The sequence below is a fragment of the Lycium ferocissimum genome, chromosome 12, assembly GCF_029784015.1.
Source record: "Lycium ferocissimum isolate CSIRO_LF1 chromosome 12, AGI_CSIRO_Lferr_CH_V1, whole genome shotgun sequence".
NCBI lineage: Eukaryota > Viridiplantae > Streptophyta > Magnoliopsida > Solanales > Solanaceae > Lycium > Lycium ferocissimum.
Window position 1 is genome coordinate 40,604,984 of NC_081353.1, and position 26,584 is coordinate 40,631,567.

The 26,584-nt window shown below is 34.3% G+C and overlaps 1 protein-coding gene and 1 non-coding gene across 4 annotated transcripts; both read right to left on the reverse strand.

Moving 5' to 3' along the window:
- Positions 1-5,071: 5,071 nt before the first annotated feature.
- Positions 5,072-5,153, reverse strand: TRNAS-UGA (transfer RNA serine (anticodon UGA)). The gene has a single exon. It is a non-coding gene; the product is annotated as a tRNA-Ser (tRNA).
- Positions 5,154-10,998: 5,845 nt separating this feature from the next.
- LOC132040987 (5'-3' exoribonuclease 3-like) lies at positions 10,999-26,381 on the reverse strand. Of its 3 annotated transcripts, none has more exons than XM_059431699.1 (23): positions 26,059-26,381; positions 22,980-23,082; positions 22,468-22,544; positions 22,200-22,391; positions 21,939-22,058; positions 21,764-21,826; positions 20,558-20,707; positions 20,283-20,447; positions 18,743-18,820; positions 18,530-18,616; positions 17,555-17,938; positions 17,118-17,213; positions 15,808-15,903; positions 14,797-14,867; positions 14,306-14,434; positions 14,114-14,190; positions 13,930-13,970; positions 13,779-13,853; positions 13,541-13,698; positions 12,701-12,805; positions 12,521-12,596; positions 12,085-12,164; positions 10,999-11,998 (listed from the first exon to the last, which is right to left on the reverse strand). In XM_059431699.1, the coding sequence occupies exons 1-23, from the start codon at positions 26,260-26,262 to the stop codon at positions 11,329-11,331; spliced, it is 3,297 nt and encodes a 1,098-aa protein (XP_059287682.1). In that variant the 5' UTR covers positions 26,263-26,381; the 3' UTR covers positions 10,999-11,328. The 3 variants fall into 3 exon arrangements, with proteins under 3 accessions (XP_059287682.1, XP_059287681.1, XP_059287683.1); XM_059431698.1 differs by having other exon boundaries at positions 12,701-12,817; XM_059431700.1 differs by having other exon boundaries at positions 12,701-12,817; positions 23,014-23,082; positions 26,059-26,129.
- Positions 26,382-26,584: the final 203 nt, after the last annotated feature.

A 26,584-nucleotide genomic window follows, 5' to 3' on the forward strand; every position in this document is an offset into this window, starting at 1 on the left:
TTTTTTAATCACAACTTGTAGTCAAATTTCTTGGTGATCTCTATTACTATTACTAGTTATGTGAGGCCCGTGCTAAGCCCGGGCCCAAACTCAAGATATAAAAGTAGATATTTTAACTAAAGAAATATAATTTGTGTTAGTACAAGTGTACAACAACAACAACAACAACAATCATATACCCATTGTAGTCCATGTAGTGGGTAGTTATATGAAAGTAAAATTTTCATTCCACTCCTTTAATATTTTAACTTCCATTTTGATGAAATTATTTAATTCAAATCAAATTTGGAACCGAGAATTTGACATTATAACTTATGTATCCTAATTTTGAAGTTATTTAGTTCTAAATAAATAATCTATACATAGTTAATGAATTTTTAAGACAAATACATAATTTAACTTGTGCGACGAGATGGAGGCACTCTCTCTTAATCAGGGATTAGGGGTTCGAACATGGATATGGAAAAAAAATCTTTGGAGGAAGCGCTCCCCCCGAATAGGCGCGATGCAGTGCGAATTATCTGGATTAATTGGGCTCAAATGCGGATATCGAGCACCAATCAGAAAATCAAAGAACGTGAAAAATGAGGTAGGAGGTTCGATAGCTTTTGAAAAGTAGACTTTAAAAACAAAAACAAAAAAATTGACTTAAATAAATAAGATTAGGACCTAAAAGTAATTAATTAAAAAGTTTTAAAAAAATTTGAAAATTATTGTGAGGACTACAAAAGTCCCCAGGTTCGATAGCTTTTGAAAAGTAGACTTTAAAAACAAAAAACAAAAAATTGACTTAAATAAATAAGATTAGGACATAAAAGTAATTAATTAAAAAGTTTTTAAAAAATTGAGAAATTATTGTGAGGACTACAAAAGTCCTCACATTTGCTCTTATATAATATAGTAATATTACTTTTATTACTACTACTACTACTACTACTACTACTACTACTACTATTATTATTATTATTATTATTATTATTAATTTAGAACTTGGACGGATTTTTCAAATAGATTTGGGTCCAAACTTCTGTCATTTTGTTCTTGGCATATTAGATGAAAAGAGGAAAGTTTCGATTTCGCAATTGAGGCGGATATTAAGCTATGATTTTTATGATTACTAGTAAGAAATTAAGGTGAATGAATTAAGGAAAGAAAGTGGAATTGAAAAGAGAAGAGAAGAGAAAATCAAACTAGAATAAATGAAAGAATACAAAAGGCACAAAGAAAGGGATTTTGTAGCCGTGGAAGTTCGACAAGAACTGGGGAATGTTTGATTTTACGGAAATTTAGAGATGACGGGGTCTTAGAAATTTTGAGTAAATAACAATGAGTTATGGATATTTGGTCTTGGGGGTAACCTGATGCCTTTGGGGATTTTTAGTTGGAAAGGGATTATGGGTTGGGTAGAAACTTTAGGAAATGGGTGAAAAAATTTATTTGGTTTATTTGTGGAATATAGTAATTTCAAATAGATTTTCTCAATTTTCATAATGATAATAAAAGTAGAGGGACAAAATATTTTGGTAAATAGTTTTATCACTTGTAAAAGTAAAGTATTCATAGAAACATAACAACAACTATAAGTGTGACGCTAATACAAAAAATATGTTTAAATAAATATTTATAGAGAATACGAATAGGATTAACACTGCAATTAAGCCAGAAGGAGAATAAATGCATGAGTGGTTTTTTTTTCTCGTAAAACAAAAAGGTACTACTACTACTACTACTAAATAATAATAATAATAATAATAACAATAATAACAATAATAATAATATATCAAGAAATTTAACTATAGGTTGTGATAAAAAAAAATATAATTAATATTCTAATAAAATAGAAGCTCAACGATGTAAATTGGATGAAAGGATGGACAAATTGGGCGTCAACATGGGACTATTGGAAATAAGGGTATATTAGACCCCATAGGTGGATGTCAGGAGTATTTGGGGGTTCAAAGGTGAATGACACGGGTATTTGGGAGCTCAAAGGTGAATGAAGGGTATTTTTGCATCAATTCTAATCGTTCGAGGGTATGTTAGGCCCTTTTCCGTAATTTTAACTATATAGAAGAGCCGGATTGGCTCCCTTTTTTGTCGTCCGTTCCATTTAAATAAAATAAAAAAGTGTGGCCCCACCAACCAATTTTTTTTTTTTAAAAAGTGTAGGCCCCATAGTAAATACCAGCCAGTATAAAAAAAAAAAGGTGTGGGCCCCATAGTAAACATCAACCAAGAAAAGAAAAAAAGTGGAACCCGCCATCTCCAAACTCACTGAAAAAAAAAGAGTGGATCCCATATTAACAAAATCAAGCAATATATATATATATATATATATATAAAAAAAAAAAAAAAAAAAAGTGAATCCCATATTAAAAAACAAACAATGTCAAAAAAATAAAAAAAGTCAATTGCCACATGCGTATCAACCCATTAGTGGGAGCAAATAAAATTATTGTACGGACAACATACTTAAAATACTTATATATTAAAATAAGATAGAATTTAATTACTTTTTCATTTTTTCCTTACTCTAATAAATGTGAAAAGAGATTAATGTCATAAAAGAAAAAATAATATTAAATGGAGATCAAATAATTAATAAGGTGAATTAGTGAAATTATAATTCTAATTGGTGTTTCCTTAAAAAATCGTGTAAAAGACACCATGACAAGTAAAAAATATTTACCAAATATTAAAAAATAGAAGTTCTTCATTTAAATAGAAAATAAAATTTCTACTTTGTTTCATTTTAAACATGTAAATTTAATATAATAATTTGAGTTAGAATTATCCAAATCAAAATTTGATAAAAAATAATAGGTATTGTTTAGGCACAATCTACATACATTAACAATAGAATATTTTACACCTTTAAATTAATCGAATCAAAATTCAAAGTATCAACTGATGCTTAAATATTGCTATTGTTTTATCTCAAAGAGAGAAAAATAGTTTTCTTTTAAATAAGTCTTCTCTTTTAAAAATTATTAATAAATTTTTGCCAACTTTGTATTCGTAGCAAACACTAATATAATAAAGTTTTGTGTACGGAACACAAAGTACAATGTTATATTAATCGTGTTTTGAACATATATTTTTTTTTAAATTAATTAATTTTATTACATAAGGGGGTAGGGGAAGGGGATTACAATGTGGGGATTCGAACCCTCACCAACAAGGTGAAAATTCAGGTAGCCAACCAACTGAGCTACTAGATCCCTACAACATAATATATGTATTACTTTACTACTATATAGAAGAGCCGGTTTATATATAGTTAAAAAATTTCTACTATATAGAAGCATTGGTTTACCCATGCTTCGTCGTCAGTCACTCTTATAAAAAAAAAAAAAAGGTGAACCCCATACTAAAAACGCCAAGCAATATTAAAAAAAAAAAAAAAAAAAAAAGTGGATCCCACCCTCTCCAAACTCATGAAAAAAATGGACCCCACCCTCTCCAAACTCAAAAAAAAAAAAAAAGCGGACCCCATATTTAAAAAAAAAAAGCAATGTCAAAAAAAAAAAAAAACGTGCACTTCATATATTAAAAAATCAAACAATATTCATGTAATTCCCAAAGTATCCCCATCAAGTCAATAATAATGGATTCCTTGTCACATGTGTATTAACCCATTAGTGAAAGCAAATGAAATTATTAGACAGCAAAAAACATGGACTCCATATTATTACTTTTCTTCAAAAGGTTAAATAGGCAAATACATACAATTTCCTTTCTTTTTTTTATATTAGCATGAGATCTAATCTAGATATTTAATTGTTGTATTTGCTATTCCGCCATGTCATTTGTATGTTATGTTTACTAAAATAAATATACTTAAAATATTTATATTTTAAAATAAGATAGAATTTAATTACTTTTTCATTTTATAGAATTTAATTACTTTTTCATTTTTATTCTTACTCTAATAAATGTGAAAAGAGATTAATATCAAATGGAGATCAAATAATGAATAATGTAAATTAGTCAAATTATAATTCTAATTCACGTTTCCTTAAAAAAAGATGCAAAAGACAACATGTCACGTAAAATGAGCTAAACCGAGAATATTTACCAAAAATTAAAAAATAGCATTTCTTCGTTTAAATAGAAAATCAATTTCTAATTTGTTTTCGTTTTAAACATGTAAAATTAATTTAATAATTTGAATTAGAATTATCCAAATCAAAATTTGATAAAAAATAATAAGTATTTTACACCTTTAAATTAATCGAATTAAAATTGAAAGTATCAACTGATGTTTAAATATTGCTATTGTTTTATATCAAAGAGAGAAAAATAGTTTTCTTTTAAACAAGTCTTCTCTTTTAAAAAGTATTAATAAATTTTCATTGCAAACACGAATATAATAAAGTTTTAGATACGGAGCACAAACTACAATGTTATATTAATCGTGTTTTGAATATAGTGTGTGTGTGTGTGTGTGTGTATATATATTTTCACTATCTAAACACAAATATATATACATAGATACATTATAATTTAAAGTGTTGGGCCCGTACACAGCACGGAAATAGGCCATCTAGTAATAATAATAATGAGTAAGAAAGACAAAAGTGTCTCACGCGTGTTTGTCTATTCAGGATGAACCAGACACACAAAGAAAAAAAGAGAAAAGACAACCCTTCCATGGAAGTCAATGCTTGTCTCAGACTCTAAGCTCATTATTTCTTTTTAAATAAAAAGAAAAAACAAAGAAAGTCATTGGCTATTACTCCTTCCGTTTCATATTAGTTGATCACTTTCTCCTTTACACGTCCTTTAAAAAATTATAAATAAAAGTATATTTTATTATATTATCCTTGTCTCTCTCCAATAAATTGCACTCTAATCAATATTGGTTACTTTGAAAAACAATTAATGTTAAGGATAAAATTAAAAAAATAATTATTGTATCTTAATTTTGTAAGATGAAAAAGTAAGTATATGACCGATTAATATGGAACGGAGGAAGGAAGTACTGTAAAAATGGACTGAGAGAGTAACATTTTTCTCACAAATATTTTCCCCACAATCTATTCTAAATTGTGATGTCAAAAAAATGGTTCGTCGACAGCAGGGTTCGAACCTGCGCGGGCGAAGCCCAACAGATTTCAAGTCTGTCTCCTTAACCACTCGGACATATCGACTTTGTTGTAGGAAATTGAAATGTTTTCAACCAATAAACTGTTTAACCAAGACTTCTTAATAATGACTAAATCACAGTTAGGGGTGTTAATAGTACGGTTCGGGCAGTTATTTTATAAAATTTATACCATATCAATTTTTTGATTATTTCATTTTGTAGAACCAAAATTAATCTTTTCGAAGCCGTCTCATCATCTCGGTTTCTCTTTAGTATCAGTACGGTTCGGTTAATTTTCGGTTTTTTTTTTTTTTTAAAGGAACATCATGTTATATTCACCAGTGTTTTAAAAGGCATTTTCAGGGCGAGCCCTGGGGCGGGGCGTACCAAAAATGCTCCGGGGCGATGGGTCGGGGCGAAAGTCTCCAAAGGCGTACGCCCAGCAATTCGGGGCGTACGCCCGGGCGTTTGGGGCGTGTTGGGGCGTAAGTACAGCAAACTTCTTCAAACTAAAACGAAATTTGTTAAATAAATCCTTAATATAATGCCCAAATTCTCAAAAGTCAACATGTAATTACTCAAATGTTTTAAAAAAAAAAAACATTAAATTTAAAAGTCAAGACCTTTTTTTCTAGCTAGAATACCTAATATATATTATTTTCCAATTATTTATCTTATTTTCTACTATCTCAAAAAAGTAACGAGCAGTCACTTGTACTTGTAAGTAGCGTATAATAGATTGTTCTAATTAGTTTTTTTGTGGGGGTGGAGCATATATATATCACTTATTTATAGTTTTCTTCAATTTTTTACGCTATTTCACCTATTTAAAAGTATTTATTATAATTATATCATTTTATAAAATACTAAAAATTAAAACCCCATAGGGCTTACGCCTCGTGCCTAGGGGCTTACGCCTCATTGAGGCAGACGTAAAACGCCCCGCCTTACGCTCTCGCCTTTTAAAACACTAATATTCACTAATAAAAGTTATAGACACGATATCATGCATACTTCTATAGGACTTTGGCAAAAACTCCCAAGACATTTTTACTGTTTTAAAATATGATGAATCAAAAAAAAATGAAAGACGAAAAGAATAAAGATTAATTCCACTATTTTGTGGTAGTGTAAAACAATGTTAAGCAAAGACAAAAAGTATAATATAGATATCACGAGGGGGCAAAAATCAATCAAGATAGCACTCAAGAACTGAGTCTACAAAGATTAAGTATCCAAAATAAGAGAAATATAAAATCATACAAGAGGAAAAATATCTAACACTTTGTAGCTTTCTATCCAAGATCGTTGGAATACCTTGTAGTTTACAAGCTAGTTACTACTTGAGATGGTAGAACTAATTTAATTTCAATAGGAGTAATATAACAGATTTCAGAGTTGGAGCGTTAGGTGTTAATTATGTTGCCGGCTTGTAATTGTATTCATCATCCTGAACGTTAGGTGAAAATTTTATATTTAAATTTGATATATAGAATATATTTTACACATACAAACTTATTCGGTACGGTTCGATATGTTTTCGATTTATTTTTATAAAATTAAAAACCAACCTAATTATTCTGAACGGTTATAAATATATATATAAAAATCGTCGGTTTTATTGCAATAAACCTACAAATTGATTCAGTACGGTACGGTTTGATCAATTAAGTTGGTTTTTTAAAACCATTGACACCCCGACTCATAGTACACAAGGGCTTCTCCTAATTTATGAAGCAGCACTAGTTCAAGGAGATCACATAAGAGATCGTATTCTTACCTTCAACCAACCCCCAAAGGTCTTCTCCCCTTTCCTCCGGGTAGGAAAGTAGGATTCAAGAAGAAGGGCAAATCACAGCTAGAATTCTAAGTTTATGAGCTCTGAATTTTATAAAAGATAGTTTACTGGATTTTGGATAAATCTATATATCTATATATATATTAAAAGCATAAACTTCCTAACTTGAAAGTTAAATTACCTAAATACCCTTATTAACTTAAAAACCCTACTATTAATTAAAGAAAAAAAAGAAGAAACAACGCTTAGCACCAACCCAACAAATAAAAAGACGCTACTCTTAACAATAGCCTTGTACGGTTGGAGAAAAAAATGAAAAGATGTTACTCTTAGCAATAGCATTGTACGGTTGGAGAAAGGAGGGCGCACAATCACACATAGGTCTCCTAATGAGCAGCCATCATTCCATGAATTTTGGTTTCATTATACTATTTCGCTTTCATGGTAACAAGTTATTAGCAGAGTCAAACAAACATTAAGGGATATTTTTTATTTCCTTTTATTGGATGTTTTCTTTGTTGGTAAAAAATGATCGACAGGAATTTGGTGTCAGGTGATTAAAAGTCTATCGGCTCTTCAAATAATTGTTCATTTAGATTTTTTAGCCTGGTCTCTTCTAAGAAGTTCTCTATCTTATTGATACTTTGTTACTCCTTCATTCAAAAATTATAATCATGTACTCTTTCGATCTCAATTTATGTGGCACTATTTGATTAGGCACAGAGTTTAAGAAAGAAAGAAAAACATTTGAAATTTGTAGTTTAAAATAAATCTTAGATATTTGTGTAGCTGTAAATCATTTGATAAAGTTAAATTGTTTCTAAATATAGAAAGGTGAAATTCTTTTTATGGATAGACTAACAAGGAATGTGTGCTACAAAAATTCGGACAGATGGAGTATCATTTTTAGAGTTAAACTATATAAACTTTGACTAACAAATATGTATTTTTCACCGTACTGGTATGAGAAGAATCGTAACTTATAATACTTTTCGTATAGTTTCTAAATATCTAAATTTTAATTTTAAACAATTAAATTAATATAATCTAATTCTCTTTGAAGAAAAGTCAAATTCACTCTTGAAAAAAGAATCGTTTCAAGTAATTTGGAACATAGGAAGTACTATTATTGTGCAAAATTATGTGAACTCTGATGCTACATGCATGCTAAAAGTTTATTCTTTAGAACGTTACTTGAGAATCTGACATCGTTCTTCATATATTTCAAGTAACCAAAACCAAAAGTTAGCAAGTAAAATGTAGTAAAAAATTGCTTAAGTGGCAAATGTTTCAAAGTATTTCTTGCAGGGATATAGTATCATTGAGTGTCGTGCCTCTTTTTTTCTTTTCTACCTTTTTGGGGATATGGATTTCAAAGTTTTTATTTAGAATCTGGCTCTTTTTCTTTTTGTTGTTGGAAACTAACATTAGGATTTTGGAAATATAACTCTCAAGTTAAACATGAAATTATTGTGATGTGCCTCCCTAATTTCTAAATAACACATGGAGAGAGACTATGTTGAGTTGCTGATTTAGTGAACACGAATACTTCTATAATTGTAAGTAACAAAACTATTATACTCCCTCCGTCTCAAAATATTTGTCGTCCTTACTAAAAATACTTATCTCAAAATATTTGTCATTTTATTTATCCAAGATAAAATTAAGTAGCTTTTTTTCATTTTACCCTTGTATTAATTACATTAATGGGCTGATTTTGTGAGTTCACATACTAACATTTAAGAGGTTTCGTCATTAATGGAGTAAATATTTATTGAGGGAGAGAACATGATGAAGACATCCGAGATAAGGTGGGAGTGGCCTCTATGGTGGATAAGATGCGGTAAGCGATATTGAGATGGTTCGAGCATGTGCAGAAGAGATGCGCGGAGGCTCCAGTACGGAGGTGTGAGAGGCTGGCTATGGACGATTTTAGAAGAGGTAGAGGTAGGTCAAAGAAGTATGGGGAGAGGTGATTAGACAGGACATGACGCATGTCCGACTTACCGAGGACATGACCTTAGATAGGACATTATGGAGGTCATGTATTAGGGTACAGGGTTAGTTAGTAGTTGAGTGTTTTTTCACTTATCCTTGCATACTGATAGTTGTAGTATTACTCTTCTAGGCCCTTGTGTTTGATAATAGCTTGCCATGTCTTGTTATATTGCTTTGGATTGCTTGTTCTTTTTACTACGTCGTCCTATTATCTTGAGTTATTCCTGCTTATGTTACTGATACTTTTTCATCTCTCTTTGAGTCGGGGTCTATCGGAAACAGCCTCCCTACCCTTCAAAAGGTAAGGGTAAGTTCTGCGTACACTCTACCCTCCCCAGACTCCACTTGGTGGGATTTTACTAGGTTTGTTATTGTTGTTGTTGTTAGAGAACATGATGAAATATGTTACGAGGGTAAAATAGTCAAAATTCTACCCTTATAAATATTTTCTTAATGGACGTGTAAATGAAAAATGCGACAAATATTTTGAGACGGAGGAAGTATTATTTTCCTTATATATTTCATAACGCATTCTGAAAAGTTTTATATTGTTGTATCTTCCTTTCTTAAACTTATGTTTGATATTGTATAGTACTATACATTAATTCTCTGAATTCTTTCCTCTTTTGGCTGACAAAGAAAGTGTAGAAATAAACAGAAATGTGGCTAAGGGTACATCTCTTCGGAATCAAAAATAAAACGTAGGGAAAGATATAGGAGCAATTTTCTTCCCGTTTTGGACGACTTAGAAGTTCTAGAAGTACCACTCATTAACTTTAAAAGGTTGTGGCAACGACTTTTATATCTGGAAATATCAAACCGGTCATTTGAGAGGGTCATAACTCATAAGAGAAGACCACAAAATAGTGCACTTCAGTAAGAATATGACAATATAGCTGGGTTTACTTTTTTAATGTCTCTTATTATTTATTTATTACTGCCCTATGTATTTAGTGACGTTCAACTTCTATGAATGATAAGATAGACATTTCATTAAAGTGATGTTCAAGCTATAATATGCATGTATACATGTTATGATTAGAAATGCCATATGTTTAAATGTTATCTTTTTTGCTAAAATAATTAGTAGGCATACATATAAATTAGATGCAAAAAATCACATGAGTTTACTTTCAAGCAGTGAAATAATAGGTTCTAAATTAATTAGGAGGATCATTTTTACACTTAAAAGTGATATTCAAGTCATTTTGAGATCATGAAATTAAGTGATTTTTTATACTATGACTTCTCTGAATATTATCTTCTTTCATTGGTAACCTGTTATAAGAGAAACTACTCAATCGTTAGGAAATTCTCTTTGTTTAAATAATATTGCTATTACTTTAGTAAATTATGTACTGCGTGACTCAACATCCATGTGTAGCGCACGTGTCAAGAAACTAGTTATTGAAACATACCAAGTGTATTTTCAAACACAAAAGCAAAGTCTAGTCAAAGCTACTAGTTCTGTAGAATAGAAATGCAAAGTTTGGGTCAAAGCTACTAATTGTGCAGAATCCGCAGGGCAAAGTGACTTTGACTCGTGTTCAACATAATAGGCATAGGATCAAGGGATGAGAAAGGCATCACATTATCTTGAGAGGGCATGCGCAGTAGCGTGTATGGACGTTACACCTCTCTCTTTGGGCCTCTTACCAAATGGCTTTTCCAATCTGGTTAATAATACTCCCTCTATTTCATTTTAATTAACCGTTTGATTGGATTAAAGAGTTTTAAGATGTTTAACTTGACTTGTGTGTTAATTTAGTTGTAGCGCCAGAAAAGTAAACGTAATGGTTGAAAAATTAACTTTTCATGTCACTTATTAGTCTTTATAAAGTAGTACTCTATTAGTGAATCTGGAAGGTACATTACCTTTTAAGTTTTTACTAGACAAATGAGTAACTAAGTTGGCTCTGACAAGTGAATACTAACAGCCTTACTCGAATAATTTGTTCTAATTAGAACTTCTAAACATGCAGTACTTCACTAAGGCAAAACACTTGCAGTACTTGTGTGGTGACAGTGAGTGAGAGTAAGAGGGAGGTAGGGACCGGGCAAGATGTTTTCCTTACACGATTGATGCAATAAATCAGATAAAGCACTCGGAACAAAGATTAACTAGTCGGCTTGATGAGAAATTTCATCTTTATACATCCAACTTTGACCTTTCAAATAATATAATGTGCTAGCTCTAACAGATGACACTCACTAACATTGTGTTAGAATAAAGAATAGAGAAAAGATACAGAGCTAAAGAACTACAATTACCACACTACCTTTATGACAAGCACCAGAAAGTGGCCTGCAGATAATTATCATTGACAGGAACAGCTCTTTGTTCTTCTTCTTGACTCCAATAGTACAGAAGTCGTTTGTAGGATTCATCATATCCAACAAGCAACTAAGCTAAGCCTTAAATTGTCCAGGCTAAAATGGCTCTCTATCGACGATGCCCTGAAGGTGGCCTTCTACTTCCTCCCCTTCCAAAAGCTGAGAACTGATTTCCTGAAGGCTGTGGATGATGATATCCTCTAACATTTTGGTTTTGAGAGGCCCTTCCACCACCTTGTTGGTTATAGCTTCCAGCCCCGTAAGGTTCATAGCTCGTAGAAGTGTTATATCCACTCTGCTGGTGGAAATTAGTAGTTGGTGGAACTGGTATTTGGCCCACGTGCTGAGGATGACCGGCATACAAGGAATAACTGTGTCCCCCATTTTGCTGCATTCCATCTGTATGATGTCCATGACCGCGATAATCTCTACTGTGGTTGACAGGTCGCCCACCACGACTACTGGGGTGACGTCCAGCATCTCGAGTAGAATGGCCAAAACTAGGCCGTACATTTTCATGAATTTGGTATCTCTGGGTTTGAAAGGAAGGAACGGGAGGACCATGTGCAGCAGGATAGGACGCTGGTTGGGCGTGCATATAATCACCATGTCCCTGACCATTATGTGCACGCCTGTAATCACCATGTCCACCCCTATCTTCTTTCATCTGCAAACTATTAACCACCAGTCTACGTGAAGCTTCTCCAAGCTGACGACCAGAAATTGCACCACGGTGGTGGTGGTGGTGGTGGTTGTGGTGGTGGTGATGGTGGTTGTTCCTGCAACGGTGCACACAAGTTATGTATAACCTAAATAGCTAAGATTGACATACTAATTACATTGCATCAATTAACATGGTGCATACCGTCCATTTTCCCAAGGTTTCTTCCTAGATTCCTCATGCCACAGTACAGGATCAGGTTTCATATCACCTAATGTGACCATCTGTGTTCAAACAGTATAGCATTGGTGAGAGAGGGAGAGATAAATGAATGCAAAAATGAAGCTACTGAAAAGTTTAAAAAGGCGCACAAACTTGTATAAGGTAATGACACATGAATAAAACATGATTATGATAATGGTTTAATCTTGTCCAAGCTGGCTGCACATAACCACAGCTAGTTTTTCATTCTGTATAGGTCATGCAAAGGCTACAACCAAATAGGTTATAATTAGACAACCCCTCATCAATGTGCAAAAGACACTGTTTCGATGTGGAAACGTGGATCTGTTGCGTTCACCAAAAATTAAGACACCAGAAACAAATAGATTCATGGTACATGATCTGTTGGATTAAGTACCTTTTTCGGGAAAATAACCCCTTCCATTGGCCGAGCTATATGTTTATGAGTATCTGGAAGTCTGTATATTGCACATCTGAAATGCAAGAACAGGAAAGGCTGATCAGCAAAACATAAAAATCTACATTGGTCAGTGATAGCAACCGACAAAGATGCCGCTGCTAAATGTTTGGTTCTTACATGACTTGATTTTGGGTAATATTTTCCATCCCTTCAATAGGTGATCTAAAAATTGGAGGGCAAGGATCTCCGCTGCAAAGGGATAGGTAGCCATTCATCCCACCACTGCATGTAGACCTAAGGAGAATCAGAAAAATCCAACTAGGACTTCAAATATTGCGGTTAGAGCAGGATTTAATCACATAGACAATAAAGAAGATACAGAACAACGTGATGGAGCAGAGGATTCAGACCAACCAACTAATTTCATACCTGATGAAGAAACATGACCCAACTTAGAGGAAGAGCAGAGAAGGACTACAAAGGAATTAGTAAGGGGCTCTAGGCTGAGTCATGAGTAAAGAGTCGGATCACAAAGATAAAACCAGGAATAATTTTTAAAAAGTATAAACAATACAAGTGTTCCAGTATGGAGCTCTGAGAAGCTCAAGATACAACTGTTGCAATTTATGTATTTTCCTCCAGCAACCACAAACAGACACTAAGCAACAGAACCAACATTCTTTTTTCACTGACTTTAATACACAATAGCAAGGAACACTTGAGCTTCAGTATCCCAACAACGGGGAACCAGGATGCAGGATGAACTGACATTAGCGTCATTGGAGCTGAACAAAAAACTAGAAGACAGTTTTATCCACACAAACAACCAAAAACACCAATTAACAGCCAGCTAATTATGAGATATGCTCCCCAACTTAATCAATTTTCTCATTTTGAGTAAATGTCCAACGTTCAAATAAACAAGTTGCAATGAAAAACAAACAAATACACAAACAAGAGGGAAGTCCAAAATAATAAGCTATTCATTAGCAGAGATAACTATATGTGCAAACAAACCTAGTTATTGGGTCCAACCGCTCCTTGACTTCGACACGTTCTTTGTCTGTAAGCTGCTTACAGCGATCATCAAGAGAGAAAATGCATGGAGACAAAGGATTGGATAATGACACAAAAAGCATATCATACATCACACTGTTTCTTCGTGATTCTTCTTCCTGTATGAAAATAACTAAATTAGCAAATCAAAATCCTGCTAAGAGAGAACTTACTGATTCAGAAATAAAAGCCATCATACCGTCAAAGAATGTTCAACTTTTGCAACCTCTGTTAGGAGTCTCACTTCTTCAATGAAAGGCAATTTGGCAATACCCTTCAATACAGAAAGACGTCAACACAAAATAAGAAAATCCAGCTCTTAAAGAAAACTAAAAATGCTTAATAAGTACCTGCCAAGAAAAGCGCTTGCCATTCATGTCCACCTCAAAATCTGCACACAAAGCATGATATAACTTGAATTGAGAAGCACGATAAGCAGGACAATCACACCAGCAGAGAAGATATGTGTTTTCTTGTGCCATGAGTATAATTTACTGACAACATGTCAATTATCGAAACAAAAAGAGATCATACCGGTAGGATAAAAATCACTAATGAGCGAATTTGGGTCTGTCATCAATTTCCTATACTGCTCAGGTAGAGCATGAGCACTGCCAAAAAGAGTCAACATCCCAAGCGTGACAAGTGGATTCTATTTTTTGTTTTAAATTTATGATAGGAGAGACAAGTAACAAGTTTAAAGACTGTAAAAGAAGAGAATTAAACCTGGCAGCAGGGAAAACCCCCAGCAGCTGATTGAATGGTTTGAAAGGAGAACCAACTTCAAATGTGATATTCATCTGCCCAAGATCCTTAAGATCAGAAGCAAATGGTGCATAATGATAGGGATAAAACCTGCAGAGGAGCAACTTATGCAATGAAAACCAGCCAAGCTAAGCAGTGTCTAAAATTAGAAAGCATAATAAGAAGAATGTTCCATAGAAAAATGCAGCACAAAAATAGCACATACATTGAAAGATAAAATTCCCCTACCCACTATGTAATTTTTTTTTTAAAAAATGCGATAGATGTGTGTGATCATGCAAATGCAGACAAAACTCGACAGTGAGATGCATCAATCCTGTGGGGTTCTTGGTCCCATGTACATTATACACATGCAAGACATAGTGTATGCTAAGGGAAACATATCCACACATTAAAGAGGGCGAGAAAGAAATATAAGCACAAAAACCTCCTTATCAGAAGGGAGAATTTACCACTGCCAGGAACAAACCCCTTCATAATAATAATGCATAACCCAGCATAGCCCTTCTGTATATTTTAATACCTACACACGAAAGACCAAATTAGTTGTAAGGTTCAAAATTTCAATAAGATTCATAAAAAGCCCAAACCACCCTCAAATGATCAGTATTTGCATTTGTGGCCTAAACGGCTGAAGTTTGTAGTCATTTCAGATCTCTTACGCTATGGAGGTGCATTCCAATAGTTTTTCGGTAATGCATTTTGGAGAAATTTCTGTAAAATGATTTTCAAAATCTTTTTTTTAGAATGGTAACATAAAAAATGATTTTGAAAATATTCTGAAATTTTTGTCTTTGGACCAAATGAATCAGACTAAAAATAAACCAATCGCACTTCCTCAATAGACCACACTTTTAAATGCATCACTTTGAACCCCCCCCCCCCCCTTCCTTCTAATATATTCTCATTTATTTTTTACACCATTTCACTTTCCTTTTTTTCTTTTTTGCATTCAAAAATTTTCTGTAACTTCTCTCAGCTTATGCATTTTCTCAAAATGTAAAATCTAGTATTAGGATAAATAGTTGATTAAAACCAATGCATATTCAAACACTTGCGTAACGGAGACAGATTTAATAATATGGGGAGGAGTCTGATTGCTTTATCAGAAAAAGTTATTATTTTGGTTTCTTGCTTTAGCAAACATCTAAATCTACTTTCTAAACACAATTTTGAAAAAGCAGTCATCCAAATACAATTGTTCTAGAAAGAAACTTTTAAGAATGAAACATTACTAAAACACAACCGGAAAATATCCCCAAATAAACAAGGTTTGGAAACAACATTCTCAAATATAGAAGAGGGTAAAGATAGCAAAAAAAAAGTTATGTACTTGCCTTGGGCAACTATATTTTGGTGCATCACCAAGAATAGATAATGAATAGATGTTAAATTCTAAACTTTCAACCACCTCAAAATTAAACATTAACCAGTAAGAAAGTACCCAAGATGAGATAACTTACAACGTCTCTTCGTACTGCTTCCATTTCCTCAGGTGTTTTTGCAGAAAATTTTTCATCATAATACCTCTCTTTCCATCCTGGCTGTCCCAGTTTGACCTACAAAGACAAAATTTTGCAGAACGAACATGTAAATAGTAGCTACTACCAGAGGGAGCATAAATTGATGTGACGATTTGCTAAAAAGTTAAGCAAGCTGCCAAAGATCTCAAAGCAAAACAGCAACATCCACCCTCAGGCTGTTTAGAAATGGTGCTACTACATTTTAAAACACAGAAGAAAGTGACAATCAGCAAACACGATCTCAGATATTGCCAAGGTAGACACATATAGTTCCAAGCACTCTAGAAATTCATCACCTTCTCAGAGAATTTCAAGGTAATAACTCATCTAAATTCGATAAGCCAAAAGTGCTATTCATCTTGCTTTCAGGAAATACTAATGGCTAGATTACTCAAGCAGATTTGGCACGCACATACCATCTAAAACTACCGTGTTTTTAACCCTTTTTCCATTGGCGGATCAACTTCCTTAACAATCTTCAGTGGCACTTTTTCCTCTTTTGGGTTTGGATGGGCAAGGGGGCCTCTAGGGGGATCCATTATCCGGTATTTTGTCTTTTTCAAAGTCTATACTGTGGTTCAGAACCAGTCAACTAGCAGTCTTCAAGAGAAGCTCCCCCTGATTGGTCTTCACTTTTTTTTTTTTTCCTTGTTTGACAGATAAAAGAGACAATCAACTGATAGGTTTCACTGGGCAAACCTGGACTACAAGCCTTAACTCATACCTATAATTGAACATGCTCCTATATAATCCCAGCCCCAAACTTGAATAAACTAGTGCAAGGGCCCATGGTATGATAATTTTTACTCGAGCACTAACAGTGATTAAATTGGATTAAAAATAAACATTATAGATTACTTAAAAAGAACATGATATAATACACAAGAAAGAAAAATTCCATTAGTTATCAATTCTAGATTAATAATAAAAATTGATTAAAATTTTGTACTTAAGTCTTCTACTGCTTTGACTCTCTTAACAGCTAAGTCGAACAAAATGTATCATTTAACAAAAGCCAACAATCTTACTATGCAATTCAGCACAACTTCTTTCCACCAAATACTCAGATTATTTTCATCCCTACCAATACTAGCGACCTGAAGTTAATCCTCAAGTAGACAACTAGTTTGACTCTGATATCCAAATTCACCAATCAGATTGATCAATGATAATTTTAAATGCCACATTATTTCCCAAGACAATCACACCCACAACTTCCAAGGAGAGACAGGAGATGTTTATTTTCGCACCTTGTCTTCTTCAGGATTTTCTGAATTGAAAATATCATTCTTCTCCCGAAGCAACTTGTTTAGCTTTGTTTTCAATTCTTCCTTGTTTTCAGAAACCTGAATGGCATAGGAAAAAAAATTAAAAGATATTCAAATTTGTTTAAGCTATTAATAAGCAATACATGTTGCATCTCAGTAACAAAGTGAAAAGAAACTATCAACTCCTATAAGAAAAGACACTTTAACTTCATGAGATACAACTTAGCCATAAATGTTATTCAAAGCTAAACAAGTAGCTTTTCAGTTTTTGTTGTATGTCAATAACAAAGCAAAAAGAAAACTATCAACTCCTATAAGCAAACCTAGACAATTGGATTTCATAAGATACAACCTATCTCTAAAAGATGGCCAGAGTCAGAATACATAAAAAATGCCTCTATTAAAGCAAGAAAACATACGTCAATTTCAAGGTCATTCTCAGCTTCAACAATGGCAGCTCCTATCGTGGCCTCGGAACTCAATCGTGAAAATTTTTTGGCACGGACAACAGCTCTTTTCCTTTTGTTTTTTCTGGCACGAGCAGTCTTTTTATCATCAGAAGTGTCAGACGGTTCATTCTTAATGTCAAGGATGGAAAGACTAGACGTGGTGTGCCCAAGCTGAGCAGGTCTACAAGAATTTGAAGCGCCTCCCTGTTGATAGGGGGAAGGTGAAGGACCTGAAGCAAGACGAGAACCATGGAATCCAGCAACTGGAACAAGAGATTCAGGTTCAGCTCGAGGTGCAGAGTCGTCTCCTCTTTTTGCTTGCGCCTTTTCACGCTTGATTCTTTCAGATTGTTTCTGAATACACCACAAACATAGTAGAGTGAAAATTAATTTTACATGCAGGAGATCAAGCACTAGATGGTACTGCCTAGATACAAGAAAGGCACTTTTTCACAATAAGAATGAATAATGATCTTTATCCAAAAAGAAGAATGAATAAATAATACAATTGCCAGTTCAAAAATAATTTGAATTAAAATAGAATGGTTAACTGCAGTGAAATGTTAGAACATCGATGCAGTGTACTTATAGCAATAACATCAAGTAATGTAAGTAAAAGTAAACAGTTTCATCATCTCTATTTTAGTGATATACAACTGAATGTTAATTACTACCGCTAAAACTGGTACTTGGATTTTTACCCAAAACGAGAATAATAAGTGCCTTCTTTTTTTGTTCCTGTTTTCTTCTTCATCTGTGATGGACAAGTACTGGACAGAGCATTCATAAAAACCTTCTATGTTTAAGATACTAGTCAACTTTATTATCAGAAAAACAAGTCACTTAAAACCAAAGAGAGCAATCAGTAAAGCTAAAATTTCCTTTTTATTTTTATTTTTTTAAAAGGAAGGTAAAAAAGCAGTAAATGGTCAGACAAGAACATACCTGATGTAAGTGAGCTCTCTTTTGGAATATCTTATCTTCATATAATCCTACCGCCTGAATAAAAGATTCTACCCTGCCAAGGTTTGGCTGAAAAAGAAGTAAAAAGAGGCAAGCCAAAAGGTTAATTACAAATTTCAAGAATAACAAGGTAAAAAGGTTATAAGAGGCAAATACACAGATTTGAGGGTCACTGTCAAAGGAGTAGCCACCTACCTGGCTTGCATCAGTCAGATACCCTCCCAACGACTTAAACTCCTTCTTATAAACAGACATCAACAAGTTTATTGCACCCTGATAAGGAAAAGGATAAAGAAGATGATGATTATTGTGATGATTATCCTACAACAAATTTGTTAAACAGACTTGGATAACAAATTTGGGGTTTCTTACAGCGAAAAAAGCTTATCCATTCATAATAAACATAATAATATATACAAAAGCACGCTATCCAGAGATCAATCTTCAAGAAGACTAAACAACTCTATGAAATCACTGCATTTCTCTGAAAATTCTTAACAGCAAATTGAATCTTTCCATCACCCAACCATTGCATTTCTCTGAAATCTCAAATCCCACACATAATCCTAATTAGTATAAACAGTATCATGTTCAGTTGCTTATCCCAGATTCGAAAACCAACTATCAAACACCTCTATGAACCTTCAGCGTGGCCCATCCACCAATCCATCCCATATATGTTGTTTCTTCCATTGTCCAACTTCAAGATAGTGTCTTGAAATTTTTTTCATAAGCTAAACACCCAGCAACTTGGAGATTGCTCTGGAAACACCAACTTACTTCCTCAAAATTGTATTTTGCTTGCTATGACTATGCACATCCTTCTTCAGAGGCAAATCTCCAAAAGCCGTTATCCAATGAAACTCAAATTTCATACTTGCAAGAAGGAAAAACATAATTGACAGGTCGCCTGTCATAACCTAAGATTGCACTCGCAATACCTTACCATCTGGCTAATGTAACTTTGCTATTAGCAAAATTGGAAGCTCCATATAATACCACTCCATTTTTATGTCTCTCAATCAGACACACCTTCACTAGACAGAGTGCAAAAGCACCATTACTTTCCCACTCTATATGCATGCAATACCATTTAACACAAGCAGTTTTCTGCTAGCTTTCCATCAAACCAAAAAAGTTAACACAACTTCCTCTGTCAATAAAATAAATTTTAATCTCACTGGAAAGCAAACTTCCTACTGTTTTCATCTTTTCACCTTCAAGGGGTACATTTTTTGTTTAGATAACCGTGGTGTCCGGGCCAACTTGTGCACACCTCGACTAAATCCATGGGATACCTGCCACCTCCCACCAGCAACAGGCACCAGGTAACTCTGTCCACCAAGGCTAGAACAGATGGGAAAAACTGCAAGGGCATTACATATATGAGCACTACGGCAGTATATTCTTCAGGGACAGCTATGCATTTTGCAGAATCTCTCTTATTTTTTCCCCACAAATGTTCACACTTTTTCCCTCATAAATGATCGCTACTTATCTTTCCCCCAAATTTAGTTTTTCACGTTTAAAATTCATTATTAGCTACAAAAGCAGGCTGTTGCTTAAGATACAAACTTCTTGAGGTCAAAGAAATATTAATCCATAAATATCATGAAAACCATCAAAGCATGTCGAGTAATATAACATTTTTTAATACAAACTAGTAAAGAAGTTCAGTTAGGAGAAAAGCCCAGTCATAACAAATACATAAAACCAATTCTCATTGAAAACATACCTCGCGAATCTCAAGTGTGGGCATATGTGGTAGAAAATCATTGCCAACGAAGAAGCACATAAATATGAAGTCATCAACAATACGCTCCAAATCGATCACAAAGGGAGGATTGGGAATTCTCAGATCATATTCCAGATACTCCCGCAGAGTCCAGATGTTGAGGAACTGCAATGCACCAAATTGAGAAAGCAAAACTTTGAATACATTGGGAAAACCACAAGCAATCAAGACATAATGTTTTTGGTAGACTGGAAAAAGAAAATATCAAATGTTACCTGGAATGGTTTCTTTGCCACAACCTCAGCATCTCCTTTCTCATCAAACTCCCCTGCTTTTCGCTTTGCCTTTCCTTCGCAATTTGCAGCTAAATGACCCATTTGACCACAAAGGAAACATTTGTCCTGCTGGCCTGGAGTAAATACGACCTAAAGGTAGACATAGTATTCAACAAAAATCAAGAGGCAAATCAAACATAGAAGTATATTCAAAATAATGCAATTAAGCACCATCACTACAAAATATTTAAGGGGAAAGTACCAAATCAGTCCTATTGTTCGACACACTTCTGGACTAGTATGTCCTACTTTTCTTGACTATTTCATTACTAGTCTGAAATGCCTTTGCACTAAATTAAATTCTAATCTTTATCCTTGCTCAAGCTGATTCCAAATAAAGAGTATTACCCAAATTACTGGTTTCCTGACATGAATTAAATGATTGGGATTAGGAGGATTCTATCTAGTTTCATAATGAAATCCAATTGTTTTTATTTATAGTGAAAAAAATACAAAGTAGATAAAATACTAAACAACAATGTCCAACTATGACAATAGATTAAAGAGCATACAACATTTGCACCAAATTATCTAAAAGGAAAAATGATATTGGCTGAAACAAAGAAATAATAACCTGTGGAATCAAAAAAAATTTAAAAACAAAAAAGATTATCACTTCAAAATTTTCCAAAAAAAAAAAAAAAAAAGCAAACAAATATAAGTTTTAACTACATTCGAAAAATAAAGGATCAAAAACTACACGAGGAATACATGAATATACTCCAGAATGGTCACTAAGATTGCTTAGTGTTCGGATCACTATACTGATCGTATCATCATTTTCTTTACTTAATTGCTTAAATATTAGTAGTATTACTTAACAAACAAGTATTTTAAATAATATACTTGTATAGTATCAAGTAGCCAATAGTTAAACAACAATAGAACTAAAGGAAAATATAATGGTATAGCATTTACAACTTCGTAGGAAATTGTTAGGTAGGAATTATTAATCCCTAAATTCTTTTCAATAGGACTTGAAACTTTATCAAAAGGGAAAATAGGAGGCATAAGTAATCTCCCTTGGTGAAAATAATGAGTATTTTCACATAAATGTCCAACTTTTTTTCATTTTGCAAATTTTGAGCGGACATTTCGCATATGTAAAGAGAAATATCCCTCCAGATAAAGTAGTTGAGCATTAACCTCTCGGAGTATGGAGAAGTGAACTTCATGCGTAGCCAAACCCAACATAATTAAATCTGCATCCTGTGGTGGCACCAAAGAATATAATTGTACGTTATCCGATACAACATTCATGAAAATCAGGAAGAAGATTCCCATCCAAAGATTTGCAAGTAAATCAAAGGATAAGACGTACCAAACCATAAAGGCAATGACGCATATTTGGATCATAACCAGAAAGATTCCTTTGGAGGCGGATATAGGACATAATTTTATGCTCACCTTCACCAGGAACATTTGCATCAGAAAGTATAACCTTCAAAACAATAGTTAAATAATAAGCACACAATTCTTTATTATCATAAAGAGGTGCAGAAAAGAAAGCGACTGCACCAAACTACAAAACAAAACCAAATAATCTTAAATTGAAACAGCAAGAACTTTACAGGAACAGTACCTTAATTTTTTTCCATCCTGGATCATGGTTTATTCTAAGATGAATATAGTATTGAAGAGCGACCGACAATGTAGCCATGAATTGGGTTCCAGGAGTGATTACATTTGAATCAAAAACTTGGGAAGCCTGTTTAGGAGGAAGCTTCCTACCCTCCCTCGCAAATTCCTCACGCAACTTTTCCTCCTCGGCTGCCTAAAAAATGAATTCCATGAGATAGAACTTGAGCAGAAAGTCTTACACACCATTAAAAAATATAAAGGGCATGTACCGCATCTGCTGCATCTTTTGCTGCTCTGAAACGTCTAGATCTTTGCTGGTTCATTTTTGCCCTTGGTGCAACACCATCTACCAAATACATCCAGTCAGTAATTAGCTCAGAAACCTATCAACTTATAATACAAATAATTTGTTTTGTACAGGAAATTGTTCAATGGGGAATCAAAAGATTAGAAAGGAAAATCTGGGGCCCATATTAAAAATAATACAGGAGGGTCAAGGCAACATTAAACATAATTTGAATTTCTAAGGATTTTAGTAGTTGGTAATTAAGTATTGGGGAGGGAAGTAAAATGCAGTTTTAGTCCCCTCTTTATTATTCCAACCTTTCCCATTTTCCATTTGAAAAAATGAACCCAAAGGTTTCTTTGAGTTTCCAAGCAATAATAGATCACCCCTTTCCCAGATACATCTGACCAGTATCTGACCAGACCCATACTCTCATTTTCTTTGAAATATAAAATTTATACAATAATTGAAAGACAATTTGACCAAGTCACCCACCAATAGCCATATATAGCAGCTTTCGAGGACGCACCATTGAGAAAAGCCTGTCTATGTAGTCAAACATGCAATGGAACACCTCATCGAATGTGGTTGGAGAAGGCTGCATTAGAAAGCATCGGAACTTATGTTATAGAGAATAGAGAAGACAGCATAAATAACTGAGACATCTAACGGATATATACCACGAATGTAGAATACTTCAAACATGTATCCAATAGAAACATAGGTCAACAACAAAAGAGTATAATTTTTTTTTTTTTTGAAACAGGTAACATAACAAAAGAATATAATTTTCCAACTATTTATTTTAACTTTCCCATTCTTAATATAGCAGAAAAGAGAGAAGGATCCAGGAAAGATTCCTGCAGCTCAAATAAGGCATCTGGGGAAGCCGAAAAGCAATTAATAACCAGGCACTCAATGAACCTAACTATGGGTGACGAAATGAAGTGGAATACAGTAATCATTAACCAAATAAGCAGTTATTATTTCTTTATACAACTAAAAATAAGTAAAAGTAGGACAAACTTCCACCAAAAGAAAACTATCACATGCGACACTAATGTGTTACAAAACTAAGACGTGCATTCATAATTCATTTTCGATGTCATTTATCTTCTTTTTCAAACATTATTTATCCAAAATTATACTGGTCTTTAAAGGTAAAAGGTCCACAAGGTTGTGTTTGCGTCATTGACCTTGCGTGGTACTCTTATCATATGCTTTCTCTAAGTCAATCAACACCATATGGAGTGGCTGACTAGGTTGTTTAATGTCATATTTAGGACGGCTAAGATGCCAGAGGATTGGAGGTGGAGTACAATGGTCCCGTGTATAAGAACAAGGGCGATATTCAGAGTTGCAATAACTATAGGGGTATCAAGTTGATACCACACTATGAAAGTAGAGAGGAGCGGGTGGGCAAGATGAGGATGAGGAGGGATGTGTCGATATCCGAGTACCAGTTTGGATTCATGCAGAGGCGCTCGACTACAGAAGCTATTCATCTTGTCAAGAGATTGGTGGAACAATCTAGGGACAAAAAGAGAGACTTACACATGGTGTTCATTGAGGATAAGGCATATGATAAAGTTCCTCGGGAGGTCCTTTGGAGATGCTTGGAGTCTAGAGGTGTGCCTGTGGCCAACATCAGAGTGCCAAGATTCGGGTTAGGACAGTGGGAGGTGATTCAGAATACTTTCCGGTCGTAATGGGGTTGCACCAGGGATCATCCCTTAGCCCGTTTCTATTTGCCCTAGTGATGGACGGATTGACGCGACATCTTCAGGAGGAGGTGCCTTGGTGTATGTTATTTGCAAACGATATCGTTTTGATTGACGAGACGCGTAATGGAGTTAATGATAAGCTGGAAGTTTGGAGAACGAACCTTAGAATCGAAAGGTTTTAGGTTAAGCAGGACTAAAATGGAGTACATGGAGTCTGAAGTTTTGTGACGTGACGCATGAGACAGATGTGGAAGTGAAGATTGAGGCACAACCTATACCTAAAAGAGAGAGTTTCAAGTACCTTGGGTCCATTAATACAAGGGGACAGGGAGATTGACGATGATGTCGCACACCGTATTGGAGCAGAGTGGATGAAATGGAGGCTCGCCTCTGGGGTGCTTTGCGATAAAAAAGTGTTACCTAAGCTGGAAGGTAAGTTCTACAAAGTGGTGGTTAGTCCAGCATTGTTGTATGGGGTAGAATGTTGGCCAGTCAAGAACGTTCACGTTCAGAAGATAAAGGTAGCGGAGATGCGGATGCTCAGATGGATGTATGGTCATACTAAGAGGGATATGATTAGGAATGAAGATATATGGGACAAGGTCGAAGTGGTCTCCGTGGCGGACAAGATAAGGAAAGCGAGACTGAGATGGTTCGGGCATGTGAAGAGGAGGTGTGAAGATGTGCCAATCAGGAGATGTGAGAGATTGGCAATCGCAGGAGTTAGGAGAGGTAGAGGTAGGCCGAAGAAGAACTGGGGAGAGGTGATTAAACAGGACATGGCTTAGATAGGAAGATTTGGAGGTCGAGAATTAGGGTAGAAGGTTAGTAGGTAGTTGAGTTTTGTCGCGTTTTGTGTGAGAGAGGTGGGGGACTAGCCTTTCCATCTCCCCTTCACTTTTTCTTAGTAGTGTTATTTTGGTACCACGTAGATCATTATCCTTATGCGTGTATTACTATGTGTTGCTCCATTTGTTTGGTATCTTGATATTTTTCTATCTTATATCTCTTATAATCTTGCATTTACTACGTTTCTTTTGAGCCAAGGGTCTATCGGAAATAGCCTTTCTTCCCCATAGAGTTAGAGGTAAGGTCTGCATACATCTTACCCTCCCCAGACCCCATTTGTGGGATTACCTTTGGGATGTTGTTGTTAATATTCTTAGTAGGAATATCGCCTCCCTTGTAGATCTACCAAACATAAATCCGAATTGGTTCTTTGTCACTCTCGTTTTATTCATAAAGCTACGCTCTATCACTCTTTCCCAGAGTACCACTGTATATCCCATGAGTTTAATGACACGATAGTTCGCATAAACTTTGGATATCTCCTTTGTTCTTATAAATTGGAATCGGTTTCTCTTTCTCCATTCGTCGGGAATCCTACCACTTCTTAGTGTAGTATTGATTAGCTTGGTGAGCCATTCTACTCCAACCTCTCCAAGACGCTTCCAAACCTCTACGAGGTACTATCTTGACTACAAGTTTTTCATCCTCATTTTTTTTATGGCATCTTTTACCTCTGTCAGCCTAAGTTTACGAGTGTAGCTATAATTTCTATCGCGCAGAGACAAATTCATGACTTGCAGTATATTAACATTAAAGAAACAATAAAGAGTACAATAACCATTCTACCAAAATATAATCTGCAAAAAAGTACTTAAAACACAAACACACAGTCAAATTCAAATGAAAACTACTTAAAAACACAAACACACAGTCAAATTCGAACGAAAACTACTTAAAAACACAAACATAACACAGCAAATTAAACATAAGACAGCAAAAACTAAACATAAAGGGTTGAAATGTACTAAATTGAAAGTAAGAGGATTAAAGTGCATGCTTACTCGATCTTCAGGGTGAAAACAAGGATGAATAATACCATTCATATCCAAATACAAGTTATCATATTCAATATTATTTGGATTAGGTTTACTCGTATCAACTGGAATTTTAATTCCTTCAATAACCGCTTCTTCTTCTTCAATTACATCAACTATAACCATTGAATATTTCTCTGCTAACCATCTGTAAAATGCTGGTACTCCCATTGTAATTAAGTTATTAAACCCTAATTAACGAGTGTTTAATGATGAATTTGGTATTGTAAGAGTATTATTAATGTTATGAGAGAAACGAAGGAATCTTATTATGGCGGCATTGGCGGGTTTAGATTTTGAGGTTTAGGGCAAGGAGTAAAGGTGAAAGGACGATAATGCCCTTTCCTTAAATAGATAGACGTCACCTGAATGAAAATATCTTTGTGCAGTGAAGCATGACAATCGAAGACGTAAGCTGTTGGAATTGTGTTTGGATAATATTTTGGTTGTTGAAATATATTTTTTCTAGAAAACATGAAAAATCATTTATAAG

Coding starts and splice junctions, on each gene's coding strand:
- LOC132040987 (XM_059431698.1), bottom strand. CDS start 26,262: ATGGGAGTACCAGCATTTTACAGATGGTTAGCAGAGAAATATTCAATG. Junction 22,059..22,199: donor CAGGATGGAAAAAAATTAAG/GTACTGTTCCTG, acceptor ATTGTTTTGAAG/GTTATACTTTCTGATGCAAA. Junction 17,939..18,529: donor AGAGAGCTCACTTACATCAG/GTATGTTCTTGT, acceptor TGGTGTATTCAG/AAACAATCTGAAAGAATCAA.